General features: G+C 49.6%; 1 protein-coding gene and 1 pseudogene across 1 annotated transcript; both read right to left on the reverse strand.

Moving 5' to 3' along the window:
* Nucleotides 1-229: 229 nt before the first annotated feature.
* Nucleotides 230-4,314, reverse strand: LOC107977927 (40S ribosomal protein S23-like). The gene is given in 3 exon segments (XM_035446534.1): nt 230-558; nt 561-678; nt 4,246-4,314. Coding segments are annotated over 3 exon segments (516 nt in total).
* A 7,486-nt stretch (nt 4,315-11,800) lies between these two features.
* On the reverse strand, nt 11,801-12,117 carry LOC113830733 (annotated as a pseudogene).
* Nucleotides 12,118-21,451: the final 9,334 nt, after the last annotated feature.

Below are 21,451 nucleotides of genomic sequence, written 5' to 3' on the forward strand. Positions count from 1 at the left end.
GTTTCCTAATTCCACCTATCTTCCTGCCTCTATTGGCCAAACAGTGTTTTACTCATCAACCAATAAGAGAAGCACATATAGAGAAGGACATCCCCCATCACTCAACTTCCCTAATTCTGTGACTCCTTAATACGGCTCTTCATGGTGTGATGACCCAAACCATAAAATTAGTTTCTTTTCTTTTTTTTCAGAATATAAAAATTTATTACTGTTCTTCCATTGTCAAAATTTAGGATCTTGATCTCTCCTTTTTGCCTTTGTACAGGGCCAAAAGGGACAAATTGGCTCCTTTAACAATCTTAAGGCAGACTCCAGGAATATCACCTACAGCATGACCTTTTCGACCAAACCCAGCAACCAGAACTTCATCGTTTTCCTCAATGAAGTTCAGGCAGCCATCACTGGGCATGAAAGCTGTGATTTTCTTGTCGTTCTTGATGAGCTGCACCCTGACACACTTCCAGAGAGCAGAATTTGGCTGTTTGGCTTCAACCCCTACTTTTTCCAGCACAATTCCTTTTGCATGAGAGGCACCTCAGAAAGGATTGGCCTTCAGGCTGTGCCCAAGTGGGCTTTCTTGTATTGTTTATCATGCCACTTCTGGTCCCGTCGGTGACTGCAGAGCTTCCTGGCAGTATGGAGACCATGACACTTGCCTATCTTGCTGGTGCCATGGGCCTGAGAGGATAAAATTATTTTCGTTGTTACTTCATAACTAATTTTGCTACTGTTGTGAATTATAATACCTATGTTTTCCAGCGGTCTTAGGCGAACATTGTTTTCATCTGCCCCATTCCTAACATCAGCATCACTTTTATTGCTTCCACCCCCTTGATAGGACCCAAATCCACCATTCATTCATTAGTTTATCCATTCAAGAATATTCTTTTGGTCAAGAGATGTGCTTTAGTTCAGTTCTCTGTTTCTATCAGTGAGTATGTTGGTTAGCTTTTTATGTCCACTTGACACAGCCAGTGTCATCTGGGAGAAGGGAACTATACTGAAAAAAATGCCTTCATCAGACTGGCCTATAGGGGAGTCTGTAGGGCACAAAGAGAGAGAGAGAGAGAGAGAGAGAGAGAGAGAGAGAGAGAGAGAGAGAGAGAGAGAGAGAGAGAGAGAGGAGTGCACAAGCCAGGAAGCAGTGTTCCTCCATGGCCTCTGCTTCAGTTCACTCCCTCCAGGTTCCTGCCTTGAGTTCTTATCCTGACTTCCCTTCATGATGGACTATAAACTATATGGTGAAATAAACTCTTTCCTCCCCAAGTTGATTTTGGTAAATCTTTTATCACAGAAACAGCCAGATTAAGACAATGAGAAACAGAAGTAAGATCTCCACCTCTAGAGGTCTACAACTGATAATGGGAAACCAAAATCAAATATATAAAAAGTTTAGAAAACACGATACAGAACATAGAACAACACCAGTCTTTTTTACTTTTGTTTTTGTTGTTTTGCAGAGCTGAGTATTGAGGCCAGAACTTAGAACATACTAGGCAAGCACTCTACCCCTGAGCAACATACCCAGCTTCTGTTCCAGAGTCTATCAAAAAGAAATTAAACATGTTTATACAGACTTGTCCTCAGATGTTCATAGCATGAATCATAATGTCTTGAAACTAGGAAAACCCAATTATCCATCTACTGGTGACCAATAAACAAGCTGGATGCTTCTATACAATGGGAAGAAAAGCATCTCAGAGATTTTATGCTAAGTGAAACAGCCATGTATAGAATACCACATATGGAGCCAAGGCTGGTGTCACAGGTCTGTAATTCCAACTCCTGAGGAGGCTAAGGCAAAAGGATTAAAGTTCAAGGTCTGCTTTGGCTACAGAGTGAATTCAAGGACAGTTTGGTCAACTAGGTGAAGCCCTCTCTCAAGGAAATAATAAGAGAGTTTAGGATGTATCTAAGTGGTAGAGCACTTACCTGGAGGGCATAGATCTTAGATTTAATCCCAAGTACTACTTGAAGCAACACACACACACACCACCACCACCACCACCACCACCACTACCATGACCACTCCCACATACATACCATTTGTTGTTCTTTAGTAAAAGTTTAAAAATATAAAAGAGAGGTGCAAGATGAGATGTGAGAATGAGAGCTACATTAACCATAGTTTATTCCAGGTGGGGGAGGGGGAGAGTGGGAGAGAGAGGAAGGCAAGAGAGAGAAGTGAGGAAGAGAAGAGAGAGAGGGCAAGAGAGCAAGAGAACGTAAGAGAAGAGGTCGTGAGAGTAGAAGAGAGCAAAGAGGGCATTAGAGTAGAGTAGGAGAAGAGAGAGAAGGGAGAAAGGAGAGAGCGTGTAAGTGGGTAGTGGTCTGTCTTTTAAAGGGGTCCTTTACACCTGTGTGCAGACTTAGTTCCCATGGAACACTGGGCTGACCAGGATTCTGCCTGAGTAGATTCTGCCAGGTAACGGGGCCAGGCCACCATAATGCCTGAACCTTTCACCACTACCATACAAAAGGCATGATTCTGTTTACATGAAATCTTAGAACCATGGCATTCATGACAAGAGGGCATAGTCATGAATTTGTTAAAATTCATTTGTGCTGTACTTAATATGGGTGACTATCATATGTACAAATTAGATTTTAATAGAGATTAATTTTTTGAAAAGATGTAAAAATTGGAGGTGGGTCTAGAGAAATGTCTCAGAGGACCTGGGTTCAGTTCCAAGCACCTAGTGATGGTTCAAAACTGTTCAGAGGATCCAATGCCTTTCTCTGTTTCTGTCTTTGTCTCTGTCTCTGTCTCTCTCCCTCTCTTTGTTTTTTTGAGACAGGGTTTCTCTGTGTAGCTTTGGAGCCTATCCTGGCACTTGCTCTGTAGACCAGGCTGACCTGGAACTCACAGACATCTGCCTGCCTCTGCCTCCCATGTGCTGGGATTAAAGGCTTGTGCCACCAATGCTCGGCTCCAATGCCTTTTTCTGGCTGCCATGGACTCTTGTACACATGTAGAGTATGTATAAATATACTCAGGCACATGCACATAAAATAAGTAAAAAAAAATATATGTACATACACATACACACACACACACACACACACACACACACACTTATATATTTGAGACATGGTTTCTCTGTGCAGCCCTAGCTGTCCTGAAACTCACTCTGGGAGGCTGGAGAGATGACTCAGTGGTTAAGGGTACTGGCTGCTCTTCCAAAGGACCCAGTTCAATATCCAGCACCCACATGGCAGCTCATAATTATCTGTAACTCCAGCTTCAGGAGATCTGACGCCCTCATACAAACATACATGCAGGCAAAAGTCCCAGTGTACACTAAATAAACAAATAAATCTTTTTTTGTTCTGTTTTTTTGAGACAGGGTTTCTCTGTGGCTTTGGAGGCTGTCCTGGAACTAGCTCTTATAGACCAGGCTGGTCTCGAACTCACAGAGATCGGCCTGCCTCTGCCTCCCGAGTGCTGGGACTAAAGGCATGCACCACCAACGCCCGGCAAATAAATAAATCTTAAAAAAAAAAAAAAACCTCACTCTGTAGACCAGGCTGGCCTTGAATTCAGGGATCAATCTCCCTCTGCCTCCCCAGGGCTGGGATTAAAGGCGTACACCACTACCACCTGGCTTTTTTGTTGTTGTTAAAATATTTTAAAAATTATTTTATGTATCTGAGTATTTTGTCAGTATGCATCTCCAGGTATCATCTTCATGCAGTGCTCTCAGAGGCCAGAATAGGGCTTTGAATCCTTTGGGACTGGAGTTACAGACAGTTTTGAGTCACGTGTAGGTGCTGAGAATTGAACCCTGGTCCTCTGGAAGAGCAAACCAAGTCAGGATTTCACTGTGTATTCTTGGCTGTCCTGGAACTCACTCTGTAGACCTCCTGAGTGCTGGGATTAAAGGTGTGCACCACTACTGACCAGCTCACAACCAATACTCTTAAAAATGGAGCCATCTCCCCAGTCTCTTTTTTTTTTTTTTTTTTTTTTTTTTTTTTTTTTTTTTTTGAGGCAGGGTTTCTCTGTAACTTTGAAGGCTGTCCTGGAACTAGCTCTTGTAGACCAGACTGGTCTCGAACTCACAGAGATCCGCCTGCCTCTACCTCTGGAGTGCTGGGATTAAAGGCATGCACCACCACTGCCTGGCCAGTCTCAATATTTTTAAGAGATTTAAAAAAATTTGAAGTGGAACCATGAGAAAGGGAAGAAAGACATAAAGGTAAGAAGTGGAGACAAAGTTTGACAAAGTTTTGGAGCAGTCCTACCAGATCCCCAACAAAGGGTTTCTTTTCCTTGCTGTTTTCCTTCTCACTTGTAGAGCATGTCTTGTGCATGGATCCCTGGGGCAGAGACCCTAGGTCACATGGTGACCCTCTTAGTAAGGGGAACAGGCAAATCCAGACTTGAGCTCTATGCCAACGTGCTCACAGGTGCCATTTCCCACTTAGAGTTAAGTCAGACATGCAGCGGTGCCCATAGATAGCAAGTGGGTGCTATGCCAAGTGTGAAGCACAGCTAGGAGGCTAAGAGGGTAGAGTAGCTTCCGTGGACTCTGATATGGGATGGAAACTCTCACAGATTCTGTGAGTCCTGGTAGCGAAGTTGGTTCTCTCAGGTCCTAGGAGGAAAACAGGGGCTCTCACAAGTCCTAGTAGGCCAGGTGTAGTGAGCAACAGCCTGGCTGTTGAGGCACTCCTGGTGAGTCCTAGGACCTAGTGACCTTTCCCCCTATGGCCCTGACAGGGTCTGGGAACCTCCGGCCTGTTGTCCTATGTCCTGCCAAGAGGATGTCCTGTCCTCCCCCATTTCCCCACCCTTATTCCTCCCAGGAGCCGCCCAAGAGTGGAGAGGGGCCGAGAGGGTGGAGGGCAATTTCTCCTGCTGCCTCTTCCCTCTAGACCTGATGAAGTGAATGAGGCCTCCATTACAGCCCCTAGGATCACAACAGAACTGCAGATCAGACTCCAGTTCTCTTCTGGGTCAGGGACAGCTGCTATGAAGCAAAGGCTGGGAGGGAAGGATGGGAACAGGGAAAAGGGAGGGGACAAGGAGAATACTACTCTTGCCCTTCTAGTCCATCCTGAGTTTCCTGTCCTTTCTGTGGGGACTGAGAATGAGGGTTTTGGAAGATGCCTTTGAGCTCAGCTCAGCTCAGATTCCTGGGAAGCCTGTTTCTTGTGGAATTGTGAATCAGAAGGTGTTTCCAGGGTGAGGAGAGTGTTGTGAACCTGGAGTATCCTTTTTGGGCTGGTAATTGTGAAGAAGGACAAATTGGGCCAAGCAGTTCTCTCCTTTACTTCAGCATCTAGTCCTTACATTCCACAACAGCACACACACACACACACACACACACACACACACACACACACACACACGCACGCACGCACGCACGCACGCACGCACGCACGCACGCACATACACACTGAGGAGAGAGGAGAGAGAATAAGTATGAATTTTGGTACAGTAGATGTGTGCATTTGATGTGTGTCTCAAGTGTATCTCTGAACCTCAGTTTCTGTGTGGCCTTCCTTTGTAACTCTGGTAGTGAATGGAATACTATTTCTCCTGTAAGGTTAAGAATGACCAGTGCCCCTAGGATGCCTGGACCTCTAGAGGGTGGGGGCTGGACAGCAACTGCTAGGCCCTTTCTCCTGGGCCCTCCCCCTAGGGCTTGGTCCACCTTCTACTCTGGCAGCTCAGCCAAGTTAAAAATAGCCCCTGGGCCTCTGGAAGCGGAAGGGGTAGAGGCTGCTGAGATCAGACCCTGAGGGAGGAGGGAGGGGCAACCTCTAGTGGGTGAGGCAGGCAGTTCCCTTGTCTCACGCCAACGCTCCCTGGCCAGTTGCCCACATTAGTGAGGTGGGCTCAACATCTGCTGGTCCTATCCATACAGTTTAATCCTTCTACCCTAAAGTAGCGGAAGGAGGGGGCTGCTCATGAGCCTCGCCTAGCAAGGCAGAGGCATCATTGGTGGTCAGCCTGGCCAGCCAGGCTCTGCTCCAAACCATGATTTCTCCTAGGGCACCCTTTCCCTCCCTGGATTTATTCCCTCTAAGAGGGTCCTGTGAGTTCCCTGAAGAGAGAAAGGTAGCCTCAGGGGCTGGCCCAGTCAGGACACAAGACAAGCAGTCCTCAGGGAACATTCTTCCCCCTGGAAGGATCTATGGAGGGCTTCTTAGATACAACCCCCACCCCGTGTGTAGCTTATATATCATATGCCTATAGGAAGGTATGCATATTCTAAGGATATAGCTTGATAAATGCCCAAAAGCTGAAGGCATCTTGTTCAGCACCCATAAGAGGATGGTGCTATTCTTCTGTGGTTTTGTTCATGTCATGGATGTGGTTTGGTGAACCCAACCATGCATATCTCTTCAGCTGAACAGGTTACAAGACCCTCTGAGCATCTGGTGGGGCTGCTGTAGGCTCTTCTCTGATGGTGCTGACATTGTCAGAGATTTCAGGGAATGTGTGCCTCTGCTCCCAGGCTTCTGATCTCCAGAATGTGGACTGCTTTGTCTTTGTGGTCCTGAGTTTCCCAAGGAGAAGCTATCTTCACTCCAGGAGGAATGGCAGAGCATATGTCCCTCTTTGCTGGCCTAGGCACACCCAGAGAGGCGCCTGTCCTGGAATACACACCCAGCCTTCCTTCCTCAGGAAAACCTGTGGTCTGATAAGGACTCCAGCCTCCACCCCGGCACCAGGATCCCCAGGGAGGAGGAAATGGAGCCTGCCACCTGGGGCTGAGGTCAGGGAGCCTGGCTTTTGATATTCCATCCCAGTAGAAGGGCAGTACTCCATAAGGCTCCAGGAAAGGGGAACTCTGACCACCTAGGCCAACTGGATTTGGGACAGTGAAGCAGAGGGAGACCAAACAAGGTGGGGAGGCTGCTTGCATGTGCTGCTTAACCAAGGGCAGGACCTCTGCTCTCCCATAAGGCTTTGGCCAAGGCTCCAGCCCCTTCTAGCCCCCAGTTTTGGGTTCCCCAGGATATGAGCTCATCCTGGGTTGGACCTGATGATGGCAAAGGCCCACAGAGGAAACCCTCAGATATTGCTCTCTGCCATATAGCATGCAGGTCTCAGGAACAGCAAAGTCTGGGTCTGCAATATAGCCTCCTCCAAAGGTCCCACAGCCTTTGGGCCTCTCAAAGCAACCAGGACAATTTTGAGCCCAAATCTTTTTTTTTTTTTTAAAGATTTTATTTATTATGTATACAACATTCTGCTTCATGTATATATGCACACCAGAAGAGGGCACCAGATCTAATAACGGATGGTTGTGAGCCACCATGTGGTTGCTGGGAATTGAACTCAGGACCTCTGGAAGAGCAGTCAGTCAGTGCTCTTAACCTCTGAGCCATCTCTCCAGCCCGAGCCCAAATCTTAACAGGAAGGAAATGTCTATCAGCTATCTAAGACTGAAAACATCCTCCCAAATCTCAGCCCATTCTCAGTATCTCCTCCCTAGTTCTCCTACCCCTCAGACACCTGAGGTGTATGGTTTGTCAACTCTCCTATGACAATGATGCTAATAAGATGATAAAGATTTGCAGGTACAGACTGTGACCATCTAACACCATGTGGAGTGACTCTAACTTTGGCTAGGATGGCTGTGGAGTATCAGGTCGTAGGGACCAAGGGAAACAGGAAGGGGAATGAACAAAATATCAAGGGAAGCCGGGCAGGACTTTATCTTGGTGGCTAGCAACCAAGTTTGGGGTATTTTCTGGAACAGCTGAGAGTCACCAAGGGGCAGGAGCAAGAAAGGCCTTTGGGGTTGAGGGGATAGCAAAGATATCCCAAATAGTGTAGGGGTTGGGAGTGGCAGGTGGGGCAATTGGTAAAGGGTACAACTGGTCTGGTAAACAGAGAATGACCTGGCACCCTCTTAAATTCAAAGTCAGGTGCCCAGCTAGGATTCATGTATCTAGAAGACTGGTTGTGAGGAAGATGGAAGGAGCTGATTTGAGCCAGCCTGGGGAGGTGGTGTTCTACTCGAGAACACGGAAGGAAGGAAGGGTCTTTCACTTTTATCTCAGATGTTTTCTGCTTCCTTCAGATTGTGCTGACCAGGAACAGATTCTAGGTTCTGAGCTTTGGGACCTCCTGAAATATGTTGACACTGCAGGGACAATGAAGCTTCAGCCTAAAACTATGCAGCAGAGAAATGAGACAAGAGTGATTTGTTCCCACATGGCCACAACTGGAGGTCATCTGGCTAGGGTTTTTACTGTTAATTTATTTTTATTTATGTGTATATGTGTCTGCAACCACATGTGTTCAGATATCCAAGGAGGCCAGAATAAAGCAAGGGATCTCTGGAGCTGGAGTTACAGGCAGTTGTGAGCCACCTGAAATGGGTGCTGGGAATTGAACTGTGGTCCTCTGGAAAAGCAGGAAGTATTCTTAACTACTAGGCTATCTGTCGAGCTACAGATGAAAAATAATTTTTTTGGGGGGGGGGTTCAAGACAGGGCTTCTCTGTATTGCTTTGGAGACTGTCTTGTAACTCACGCTGTAAATCAGGCTGGCTTTGAACTCACAGAGATCCACCTGCTTCTGCCTCCTGAGTTGTGGGATTAAAGGCGTGTGCCACCAATGCCTGGTAAAAAATAATTTTTTTTTTAAACCAGGTACTCTGTAGCTCTGTTTCAGCTGGAACTTGCTATGTAAACCAGGCTGATTTGGCTGAACTCACACAGATCCTCCTGCTTCTGCCTCTGCTTCCTGAATGCTCAGATTAAAGATTCAGAGACAGATATTGGGGTTCAAGCTTCAAGCTGAAGATCAGAGAAGCAAAGCAGACAAGCCAGTAGATCTTATCTCTATCTAGCTGAATGGCAATCCTGTCTCCATGAATCCTCAGAGGCAAAAAGCTCTCAGATCCTGTCTCCTCCTCCTCATATTCCTTTCTCCACCCAGCCATATCATTCCTGTCTCTACCTCCCCAGTGCTGGAATTGAAGGCGTGTGATCCTAGGTGCTGAAATCACCTTTGTACGAGCTGTTTAAGACTGGATCAGGGTCAGGAGGTGGTAGTGCACTCCTTTAATCCCATCACTTGGGAGGCAGAGGCAGGCGGATCTCTTGAATTCGAGGCCAGCCTGGTTTACAGAGTGAATTCTAAGACAGACAGCCAAGGCTACAAAAAGAAACCCTGCCTCAGAAAAAAAAAATGTGTACCACTATGCCCAGGTAGTATTTTGCTGTATCTTGATAGGGATCCTAAAGATCATTATCTGCTGTGGGTCAATGTCTTGATCATGCTGCAGTCTAGACCAGGGCCCTACAATTCCATTCTGTGGGGGCAGAATGTGGAAACTCAATGAGGGCCAAAGTCATCCAAAGACAATGTTCTGCTCTGAAAATATAGGTTGGAAAGAGGGAGAAGGACCATAGGTTACCTAACTGCTGTATGGCTTCTTTTGACCTCAATTCTCTGCATCCCTGGGAGTTAAGTGATTAATGTCAGTGCCACTCCTGTTGTTTCCTCCTAAACTTGTTCCTGCAGACCTTGCAGTCCTGGTTTCTCTCCTTTAAGCCTGGCCTGCTGTGGGTCCTACATCTGCACCTTCTTGGCTTCCAGTTCAAAGAACAGTCATCTGTCACCCACTGCCATGTGGAAAGGCAAGCACATCCTCTGGCTTTCCCTTTGTCCCTTACTTCTTCTAATTCAAGGCTACATCAGTCCTATTCCCTTAAGTTCCTCTGATGAGTTATAATTAGATTGTATCTCTTGTTCAAAAGTCTTACTGGTATTCTACAGAAACCTCATCTTGGCTATAGTCAGAACCTGGCTCACCCTACATGATCCTAGTGGGCCTCATCACCAGCCATCCAGTACTCACGTGTGGCTCAGTCCACTGAAGAAATTCCCTGCTTGGCTTGAGGTGAGTGCTTCCAATCCCCGTTCATCTACAGAACCAGGCCTAATAGAAAGTAGCTCACAGTCCTCCAATCCCTGCAGAGATGCATGCTATGCTGTTCTGAGATTCAGCTCAAAGGTTTGTCTGCCTCTTAACATGGAGCCCCTCAAGGAAAGACCTTTTGAAGGGCCAAGGTCCAGATTGGACTTGGCATTGGGTTCATTGAGACAGGTAAGTGCACCTATGTGTATACAGCCAACAGGGATGACCATCTGTGAACAATCACTCAGGAGGCTGGAAGTCGGAGAACAGCTTGGGCTATGCAGTGAGTTCTAAGCCAGCCTGGGTTACAAGTGAGACCCTGTCTCAAAAAACAAACCAGAGGCCTATACAGTAAGATGCTATCCCAGAAGAATAGGAGGAGGAGACGGGGGAGAAGCCAAAAAACCAAAACCAAACAAACAAAAAACCCAAAAAGGTGTAGGTAAAGGCCCATAAAACTTGATGAAGATGGCAGGACAGATTGATGTTGACCCAGACCACTGCCCTGGAAAAAAGAGACATTGTACATGTCAATGCCAGTATACATAAAATAGCTGAGGTGTTACCTTGTGTTTTATTTCTTTTACTTTTTTTTTTTTGGTTTTTTGAGACAGGGTTTCTCTGTGTAGCTTTGGAGCCTATCCTGGCACTTGCTTTGGACACCAGGCTGGCCTTGAACTCACAGAGATCCACCTGCCTCTGCCTCCCGAGTGCTGGGATTAAAGGCGTGTGCCACCAATGCCTGGCTTTTTTTTTTTTTTTAAGATTTATATCTTATGTGCATTGGTGTTTTTCCTGTATGTATAACTGTTTGAAGGTGCCAGATCCCCTGAAACTGGAGCTACAGACAGCTGTGATCCACCATGTGGGTTCTGGGAATAGAACCCCAGTTCTCTGGGAGAGCTCCCAGGGCTCTCAACATCCCAGCCATCTCCCCAGCCCAAGATTATTATTTCTTGGGGGTTTTTCTTTTTTAATAATTTATTTATTTTTATTTTATGTGCATTGATGATTTTCCTGCATATATGTTTATGTGAGGATGCCAGATCTGCTGGAAATGGAGTTATAGACAGCTGTGAGCTGCCGTGGTTGCTGGGACTTGAACTCAGGTCTTTTGGAAGAGCAGCCAGTGCTTTTAAACACTGAGCCATCTCTCCAGCTCCTTTTCTTTTCTTTTTCTTTTTTTTTTTTTTTTTGAGACAGCATTTCTCTCGGTAGCTTTGGAGCCTGTCCTGGCACCCACGCTGTAGACCAGGCTGGTCTCGAACTCACCTGTCTCTGCTGGATTAAAGGCATGCACCACCACCGATGGGCTGAGATTTTTTTTAAAACAAAAACAATCTCACAGCATTTATTGTCACCCAATAATATACAATATAAATACAATAATATACAATATAAATGTTTCAGTCTGCTCCCAGCATAAGACACCTTTATTATTATTTGTTTTTGTTTTGTTTTTTAAGACAGGGTTTCTCTGTATAGCTCTGGCTGTCCTGGAAATCACTCTGTAGACTAGGTTGGCCTCAAAGATTTGCCTACCTCTGTCTGTCAAATGCTGGGATTAATGTGTCTGGGTGAGTGTCTAAAAGAGTGTGTGTGTTTTTGGGTTTGTGTCCTTGCTATGTTGCCCAGTCTGGAGTACAGTGGCCATTCACAGGCACAATCCCACTACCGATCAGCATGAGAGTTTTGACATGCTCCGTTTGCTCTTCCTTAGACAACCTGGTGGTCCTGGCTTCTGGGAGGTCATCATATTGATGCTGAACTTAATGCAAACACCTGATCTGCACAGCACACTACAGCCTAGAACTCCAGGACTCAAGAGATCCTCCTGTCTCAGACTTCCCAGTAGCTGTGATGACAGGTGTGCGCCACCTCATCTGGCAGAAGATACCTTCAAAAATACTTTACTGCCTTCTCAATGTCTCCTGTCCTTGACCACTTCTAGTTGGAAACCTTTGATGCAGAGTAATATTATTTCCTTTTAGCATGATCTGGCCCAGTTGTTTTCTTGACTTTGTTTTAGAATGAATCTCTTACATCATCTAATATGAGATCCATGTACTCATCAGAGCCAATAATGCAACCCTCACACAACCACATCTGGATTTGAGATCTATTTTACAAGTATTCCAAAGCCCAGAGTTCATATGCTGCTGTGTAGGGTACAGTGGGCTGCACCATCACCATCTGTTACCTTCTGGCTCTGGTCATGGTATGCCATGGTGAAAGTCACAAAACATAACTGAGATCTTTTAACTTTTAAAATTTATTATTAATTTTTAAATGTAAGTGCACTACATGCATACAGTGACAAAGAGGCCAGAAGAGGATGTCTGATACTCTGGAACTGCAGCTCAGTGTGCTTATTTAAAACAATCTCACAGCATTTGTGGTCACCTGGTAACATGAAGGCAGTTGTGAACCACTAGGAGGCAAGAGCTCTTTAGGAGCTGTCCATCCTTTTATTTTATTTTCAAGATAAGGTCTCTTATTGGAATCTGGGCTTCTGAATAGGCCAACATAGGCTAGATATGCTAGCTATCCAACTAGCGCCAGCATCTATCTGTCTTTACCTTTCCAGCCCTGGGATTACAGACACACAGGTGTCACTGCACTTCAGCTCGTTGTGTGAGTGCTGAAGATTGAACTCAGGTCCTCCTGCTAGCATATCAAGCACTTTACCAACTGAACTATCTCTGCAGCCCCAAATGGGAACACCATATGGAGAGATGCTGGGCACATAGTAAGTACTCATAGAATATGCAGCCTTTTCCTTCCTTCTAGTACTAGTCTGACACAACAGTTTTTCTTACCCTAGCTTGTCTCAGGCTGGTAGACCTGGGAACTCCCAAATGGGATACCAAGTTAGAGCCAGGTGTTGTAAGGATTCAGGCATTATGCTGGCCTGCCCCTGTCACTTGGCAGAATGCACTCAGGCAGTACCCTGGTCAGCCCAGGGTTCCATGACTACTAGTCTGCATGAAGACAGACACCCCCCATGCCCACTTATGATCTCTTTCCATTCTCTCTTTCCTGATGCTCCCCTGAGGCAGACAGGACTTTTCCTGTCTCCCTCTTCTCTTCTGTCCCCTCTCTGTCTCTGTCTCTTTACCTCTTTTCTCTTTCCTTTCCCCTTCCCTCCCCTTTCTAATAAAACTTCTCACTTAACCTCTGTCTGCCTGGCGTGTTTGTCGTCCCTGTCCCGTCCCCTCCCACCCCACCCCCCACCCCTCCACCCCACCCCCCCACCCCCGCCTTGGTCAACCTCATCTGCCATGGAATTTGCCAACGTCCCCCATGCAAGGTTCCCCTCAAGCCTTATCATAACAGGTGTCCCTTTTCACTTGTGGTGCTATCTGTAGAGCTATCACCAGCCTGTGCAATGTGAACCTTGAAGGCTGTAGCCTCTGGGGAACCATGGCTTTAAAGCTGGGACTAAGGCCCAGTCCTCATTGTCTGTTCTGAGTTACTAAGGTGGAATTACAGCCCCAGACTTGTACCAGTGAGGGCAACAACAGTTTCTCCCCCAAGGCCTGGTGTCCTGGCATAGCCAGGACTGCAACCTGTCAAGTAGGTTCAGGGAAAGACTGAGTACCCAGTACACCTATTCTGAGGGCTTGTATATGTGCTTAGGGACTGGTGAGAGGCTGGCGAGGATATGCAGTTTTACAGGTGCCTCTAGGATTAAAGGAAATATTTGGTATCAGCTTTATATATGATAATAGATGTCTTCTGATATCACCCCCATGATTGGAAAGCTATTTAAGAGGGTGCCTGAATAAACCGTGGACTCCAGCATGGGCTGAGAGCCCTCCTGAAATGACAAGATATCTGTGTCTCGTCCTTAATGCCACTGGGTAATTAGCTTCCCCAGGTCCACACTCTCCCACTCAGGGTTGGACCCGGGGCTGGTTTCGATTACAGCCCCAAAGACATCAGCCTGGAATAGATGGCCTTTGTAGAGTGTGACTTATACAGGCCGGACCCCGGAAAGTACCAAGGCTTCTAAATGTGGTTGGATGAGGCAAGTATTCCTTTATACAAGTGACATGTCACGGAGACTATTGGATAAAAGTGGAGAAGGGGCTTTGGGGATGCAGAAGGGGAAAGAAGACCATAGCTGGGAGCTGGAGAAATATCTAGAACTAGTCTGGGAAAATCTACTCTTAAGAGACAGTCTAGGGTGGGCCCAGGACATCAGCTGAGACCTGGGAACAGGGTACACCTTTAGTGTGGAAGGCTGGTGGGCACCTGAGGGTATGGTGGGAGCAGATCTGTTCCTGACCTATGCCAGGACCTTCTCAGGGATAAGCTGCTTAGAAACTCTCAGAGGAAAACACTGTGTCAGGGTCCAGCTCTACCCCACAGCCTGGTAAGGTCTGCCTCTACCCAAAGTATATACTTGGTTCTGACTGGGCACTGTGGCTGCTTCTTGCCTCTGTGCTAAGTCTAGCAAAGGGTGCTGGCTGACATATCCTCTGCTTCTGCTCTGTTCTTTCACTGTCTCTTCTCCTTGGTTTGTTGAGGCCTGGCCCCTGGGCAGCCCTTCATCTTGAGGCTCAGTACCTCTCCTTCTCACAGCCCACCATGAGCCAGGAACACAGCAGGTATGGCTTTGCTCCTTCCAGTATGGTTGGAAATGCAGGGAACTCTGGAATGCTAAGCCCTGGGCCCATAGCTGGTAGGTGGGAGGCAAGGCTTAGACAGCAAGGAGCTGCCAGTTGGCTATGGTACTTTGGAAGGACAGTTGGGGGTGAGGGAGCACTTGGAATGGAGATGGGGCGACAGTTGGCAATAGCAGCTGGAGTGGCAGTTGGGGCTTGGCAGGGGCACAAGCCTGGAGGACAGTTGGGGTGGGGCAGCCATGGGATTGGCAGGTAGCCTCTGGCCTGGAGCAGTTCTGGAGGACAGTCTTTCAGAGGCCTGGACAGGAGGGCAGGTCCAGATGGCTCTAGACCTGGCCAAGCTATGCCCAGGAAGCCCACATTACAAAAGCCTGGGTGAGGAGCCCCTCCCATGGCCATGGATTGATCTTTGCTGCAGATTAAGACAGGCTTCAGTTACACTATGGGACCAGGATGATGTGTGTTGGGCGGTTCCCTGGGCAGCCCAGTATCCCCAAACCACAGGAGTAGCCTTTCTTTCCTCCCTGCTCTTGGCCTCTCTAGATAGGGACTTCCAGCAGAGTCCTGGAGAGGGCAGGGACAGGTTCTGGAAGGGGGCAGGACTCCCAGGGCTGTTGCCATGGGGACGACTGAGCAACACCAGTGGCTGGAGGATAAACAGGCAGTCTCTCTGACCAGTGACTGAGACAAAGACAGCTACAGAAAACCTAGCTGGGGGTAGATGAGGAAACGGTGCCTTGGGGGAGGATGTCTAGCAATGACAGGGTAGGTGGGGTGACACCTCTACTAGGGATATTTGCTGTTCTGGAATTTTCGGTTCCAAAGCTCCTCCCAGGCTATTACTTACAAAGCAAACCCTGAGGCTAAATGCAAGTAAGTCCCTGATTTCTCTATTGTTTCACAGTACTTGCCTGAGGTTGGACCCCTTCTTGTTTGAGAGCCCTTTGAGAGCCACATGGTATGTTGGTGGAGGGCAGGGTACCAGCAAAGCAAGTGGCACATGGGGTTCTCGAAGGTTTACAGAAGATGTTGGGTTTGGTCAGCCACATGGCCCCCACCCCCACCCCCACCCCAGGTTTCTCTGTAGCTTTAGAGCCTGTCCTGGAACTTGCTCTGTAGACCAGGCTGGCCTCAAACTCACAGAGATCCACATGTTTTTGCCTCCAGAGTGCTGGGACTAAAGGTGTGCACCGCCTCCACCTGGTCCTCATGGCACTCTTAATGGCTATTGTGGTGTTCCAGGTACCTGGGGTAGAAGAAGCACCTTCATGGCTTGATCAGCTTCTGTGCCCTTTGTCTGGCACCCAGAATGTGTGGTCTGTTGCTGCTAATTCCCTTCAGGGGTTTGGTATGTTCCTTGATGATCTCCTGACATGCTCATACAGATAACTGGGGGTGAGGTTTTGATTGCTGTTATTGTTTATTTGTTTATTTTTCCAGACAGGGTTTCTCTGTATAGCTTTGGAGGCTGTCCTGGCACTCGCTCTGGAGACCAGGCTGGCCTCGAACTCACAGAGATCTGCCTGCCTCTGCCTCCCGAGTGCTGGGATTAAGGGCGTGTGCCACCAACACCCGACTGCTGTTTTTGTTTTTTAAGATAGGATTTTATTGAATGGACTGGATCTCATTTTGTAGACCAGGTTGCTCTTAAACGTGGAGATATTAATCTGCTTCTGCCTCCCAAGTACTGGGATTAAAGGTGTATGCCACTACACCTGACTCCACTTTTCTTTTTAATGTGTGTGTTGTGTGTGTGTGCGCACTCGTGCAGCTGGCTGTCTATCAAGGCCAGAAGAGGGTGTTAGATCTCCTGGAACTGGGATTGTAGGCAGTTGTGAGCCACCCAACATGGATGCTGAATGAGAACCAAATGAGTCCTATGGAAGAGCATTAAGCAAATGCTGTTATTAAACACTGAGCCATCTCTCCAGCTCCTGGGGGTACTATGCAATGACCTCAACAGAAACATGGACCCATGTGGCTGCAGAATTCTGAACATTTGTCTGTTCACATGATTTTCTATTCACTGTTGACAGTAAGGATCATGCCTATCTTCATGGAATCTTGACTGACCCTTGCTATGGATGCTGAATGCCATGGTCAGAGTGCAACTGAGGCCAACATATCTGTTCATCCTCGAGAGCCATCTCTAAGGCCGGCCACCTGGTGTGAGTTCCTGAGCCATGCTGGTAACAGTAACACATCAAAGCAGACACATCAAGATGCCTGGGCCAGCTCAGCTATGACTTCCTTTACCCTCATATCTGCCAAGAAGTTGCAGTTGCTGCTGTTTGAGTTTTAAAACAATTATGGGGCTTATTAGCTTGCAGAACAGTGATAGTGTAGAGACAGGGTGGGCCTGTCTCATCTCAGGGGGATTGTTTTTCAAATCTGTCTACAAGCTGTATTGTCTTTATGTTTAGGCTCAGTGTCCTGCTGTTGGCTTTTGGTGCAGAAAAGACAGGGTTCTTGGTTCAGTCACTGGTAGAGCTGCTGGGGTGGAGGTGCAAGAGTGTGTATGAGTATTAGAGAACGCGGTATCTATTTTGCCCTGGCTCGTTTCAGAATTCAAGAAGACTTCTTAGGAAGATGAGTAACCTTTTTGGCATATGGAGTGGGCCTGTTAGTGTTAGACACAGGCTTGGTTCTTTATGGGTTTCTTGATCCATGACGGAGCCCCATTGTGTTCATGGACAAGGCTCTTCTATTGCTCTGCATGGAAAACAGACATTGTAACATCAAACACGGTCCTCCTTGAATGATGGCTTGGGTGCCTAGCTACCTTGGGAGAAACTGGAGCTCTCTCTGAGGGAGAGTGACTGTAGAGGTCTCCTCATGCTTTACTTCCTTCATGGGCTGCAACAGAGACCAAATCGAGAAGGGGATGGTCTAAAGGACTATCTACAGCTAGTTCTCTTTGTCCCCTCAGAGGGAGGTGTACATAGTTGGACCCTCCTGGAGGTCAGGAGCACTATGCCAGAACTGTGCCAGCCCTATTTCTCCAAGGATAGGCACATGGAGGTTGGCAGGAGTGTGTGGGAGGTGTGTGCGGAGGAGGGGAGGATTGCTTCAGACCAGTTGTGCCAAGAGGGTCCCCCAACAGAAAGAACGAGGCTAGGGACACCTGGGCCATGAGTGCCAGCCTAGATGCCTGGTGAGGGGTGGGCAAGGCATGTGCACAGCCATCTCTTGGAGCCAACAAAGTGTGAGGGAGTATCCCAGGCTTTCATCTCTGACTGCTCGCCGTTGCTCACTCAAGGAGAATCCCCTCCAGTCAGCCCTCCCACTGCCTCCGGTGAATGCCTCCTCACACAACATGAGAAATCCTCCATCAAGGCGGGCACCTCCCACTTCCAGAGGAATTCCGCGGGCGCTGGCCCCTTGAGGAGGCAGGGCGCGGACAGGCCAAAGCGAATCGCGATTGGTTGGCCCAGCAGGGCTCAACTCCCCTACGCCCCTGGCCAGCTACAGGCTCACCTCCCTTCCTCCGCTGTGCCCAGGAGGGAGTGTGGTGGCCTTTAACCCCCCGCGCATGCCAGTGAGGAATGTACGCTGCCGGCTCCAGCTCCCCAGCGACTCGAGGACGCAGGAGGCAAGAAGGGACGCGAGGCACCGCACCACTGGGGGCGGGGTGAGGAGACCCATCCCTAGCTCTACCGGAATCCAGATGCGATCACTGGCTGGCTGGGAGCTGCGGGCCAAGACAGGGTTCTCGCCCCTTGTCTGAGCCCCACGCCCTCACCGGCAGTTGGATGACAAGACCGACGTGCGGCAGCCAATGCTCCTAGTTGGCCAAATATGAGTATCGCTTGCAGGCACCGCCACGTGGCCCCCTTTTCAACGCGCGCTTCTCTGCGAGAGCGCCCAGGTCCCCGGATGGCGGGGGTGCACACAGTGACCAGCTCCTCCTGGGCACCGCGCCCCTAGAGCGCGTTTTCTCCGCTCAGCATGAGGCCCGCCGAACCGCCATGGCGCGCCTGGAAGTCGCTAAGTTTGGGAGACGCGCGTACGGCGACGGCTCCTCGGGGTTCGGAGACAGCCATGACCCTGGGTCTCGTGCGTCCCCAGACAACGCGGGGTGCGCCAACCCGACCCTGCTGCGGTGCCCTTGTCCAGCCCACCTCTCCCATCAGGTGGTCTCCGGCTGCGCGATCCCGCAGGGCGGGAGCGTCGGACCCACGGACCCCATTCCTTGCCACTCGCAAGCCCATGGGAGGGGGCTTCCCACAATGCCCAGCGAGCTCCAGCCCGCACTTCCGCTGTCCGGCCCCGCGGGGGTGGGGGCGGTGGGCTGCCGGAGCACCGGCGGCTACTCGGCCCCGGCCAGTCCGCTGCGCCCTGCCGCCGGAGCGGGGGGCGGGGCCGGCAGCGCGGGGCGGGGGCGGGACTGGGGCGGTGGCCGAGGCCAGGGCGCAGCGCGGGCCAATCAGCGGCGGCCGGGCGCGCGCCGGGGGCGGGGTCAGGGTCCGCGGGCGGGGCGCGCGGGGCCGCGGAGCTGAAGCAGCGCGGGGCGCGCGCCGGCCTGACGGACGGACGAACGGACGGGCGGGCGGACCGAGCCACCAGGGCGAGCGCGCAGCTCGGACCCTCCCGGACGTAGCGCTCACCGGTGGCCGCGCGAACACCGGTCCGCGGCCACGGCGCCCGCCCGCGCCGGCGCCCCATGGGGTCACAGGTAAGCTGCGCCAGCTTCATTGTCCGCGCGGCCGGGCTGGCGCACCACGCCGGGGCCGGGGCCGAAGCCCTGGCCGGAGCCGGAGCCCCGGCCGGGTGGGGGCCGGACAGCTGCAGCCCTGGCTGCTGTGAGCCAGGGCGCGCCCCCGCCCTGCCACCGGCCCCGCCCCGTCCCGCCTCGCGGGGGCGCCCTCCTGGGGGCGATGGCGTCCGGGGACAACGCGGACGGAGACCCAGGCCGGTGGGGCCACGGCCCGAGTGGCGTGGGCGGGGCGGCGCGGCAGGTCCCCGCGGGGCTGATCTCAGAGGCGGCCGCGGCGCGGAGCTGTCCGAACCCTTGGCCCCGTGGCACCTCCGGCAGCCACTGCGACCGCCGGGGTCCCTCTTCCTCACCTCCGAAAGGGGAATTTTCCAGCTAGTAATTTCTGCTGCGTCAACGCCTGGCCCCAAGAGACAGCCCCGGGGGCGTCCCTGTGCCCCCCGCCCGCGTCGCCCTGTGCGTCCCCCGCCCGCGCAGCGGAGCCGCACCCGGACCCGCCCGCGCTGAGTTTGCCAAGAGTCGGAACTGCGGGAGGTGGGCCCTGGGGGGGTCTTAGGGGTCATTGTCTCCCCAGAAGCTGAACGCCGGTCGTTTTAGATTTTCATTTTAATCTTGGACTGAACTGGGGTGCAGGGCCCTCCCGGTGCGGCGGAGAGGGGAGCGCAGATAAGACGCGGCGCTCGGAGCGCACGGGGCGCGCAGGGGAACCGGGTCCGCTACGAGTCGCGTCTTTGTTTCCCAGTAAATAGACCTGTCAGTTTCACAGGTTAGCGAAAGTCAGTGTCCGACAACTCAATCCTGAGGGCAAAACCGGAATTTTCTGTACCATTGAGAGGGTTCTGGCTAGTTGGGGGATTCCCTGGTATGGCTAGCGATTTCACTATTAGTAGGCGGAACCAGTCATACACAATAGGACTGAATCCTGGAGCCCGGGAACAAGCTAAATGGGGCGAAGGACAGACAATTTCTAACCCGAAGAAATATAAACAGAAGAAAGTTTGACTGAAATTCTCAATGAATTTCCTCCGGTTCCCAACGCTACAATCTCAGCGTGCATTTAGTGAAGGTTACTGTGGCAAGATTGTTATCAGCATGTTTAAACAAATGGTAATTAGAAAATGGGTTTAGTGAACCGGCTAGGCACTGACACCTGTGCACCTAGCACTCCTGTGGATACATTGTCTCGCTTGTAGAACGTTGGATTGGATCCATCCTCTAGGCTAACTTCCCATTTGGGTGCAGATTCGCGAATTCCGCTCTTGCTAGTCCTCATCTTGCCAGTGCAAGGCAGTGTTTCCACTCTGCAAGAGAATAGTTTGTTCACCAAAAGGAAATTTATGGGTTTCCACGAGAATAATGAAGCAAAGTTTATTATAGTAGGATTCCTCCGTTTTGGTATAATTTGTGATATTAGGTACTTTGAACTGAAAAGTTTAGGTTACATCCCATATTATTGTAGAAAAGATTGAGCAAATGGTAGTGGTACTTAGGCAGATAGAGGTTTAGCATTATCTTTGAAAACCTTGTAATTGCGCTCTCTCTCTCTCTCTCTCTCTCTCTCTCTCTGAAGGGAAATGATGTTGGGGGGTGGTTATTGCTAGTTTTCTTTTAGAATAGTAGAAAGAACTCACTTTGGATTTCTAGAAATCCAAAATCCAGTCTCTGGCCTCAGGCCTGCCTGAGGACATTTAATTAAGCTTCTCACTGATACTGACAATGGAGTGTGAGAATTTTGCTTTGCTTAGATAATTTCTATTCATGTTCCATTGCTTTATGTAAATGTAAAGTTGTCCTGTGTCCAGACCCCAATCTCATCTCTTTCTGACTTGTCAGCTGTTACCAGGGCCACAGGTGACACTCAGTACCCTGAATCAATCAGCTATGCCAGGGTCAGACCAGTCCTGTCCACTTCCCTGTGACTTCTGGTGCTCCTTGGTCACACAGTAACAGAGAAACCAGGCCATACACATCAAGAAATGGAGAAAATGCTTCAAAGATTCATAGACGATGCCTGAAAGTATGGGGGGGGGGTGTCTGTTACTGCTGAAGATGTCTTATTTACAAATACTTCTAAACTGAATTATATTTTAACAGTGATCTTCCTGACTTTCTCCTTGTGTGTGGGTTTTCAAATTAAGGATAATTGGGCCACTCTGTCCCTGTGGTCTGGTTTCTGGGGCACCGATCAGCTGCTGTACTGTACTCCATGAGGTCTT

This window comes from Cricetulus griseus, chromosome 6, assembly GCF_003668045.3.
Source record: "Cricetulus griseus strain 17A/GY chromosome 6, alternate assembly CriGri-PICRH-1.0, whole genome shotgun sequence".
In the NCBI taxonomy this organism is placed as follows: Eukaryota; Metazoa; Chordata; class Mammalia; order Rodentia; family Cricetidae; genus Cricetulus; species Cricetulus griseus.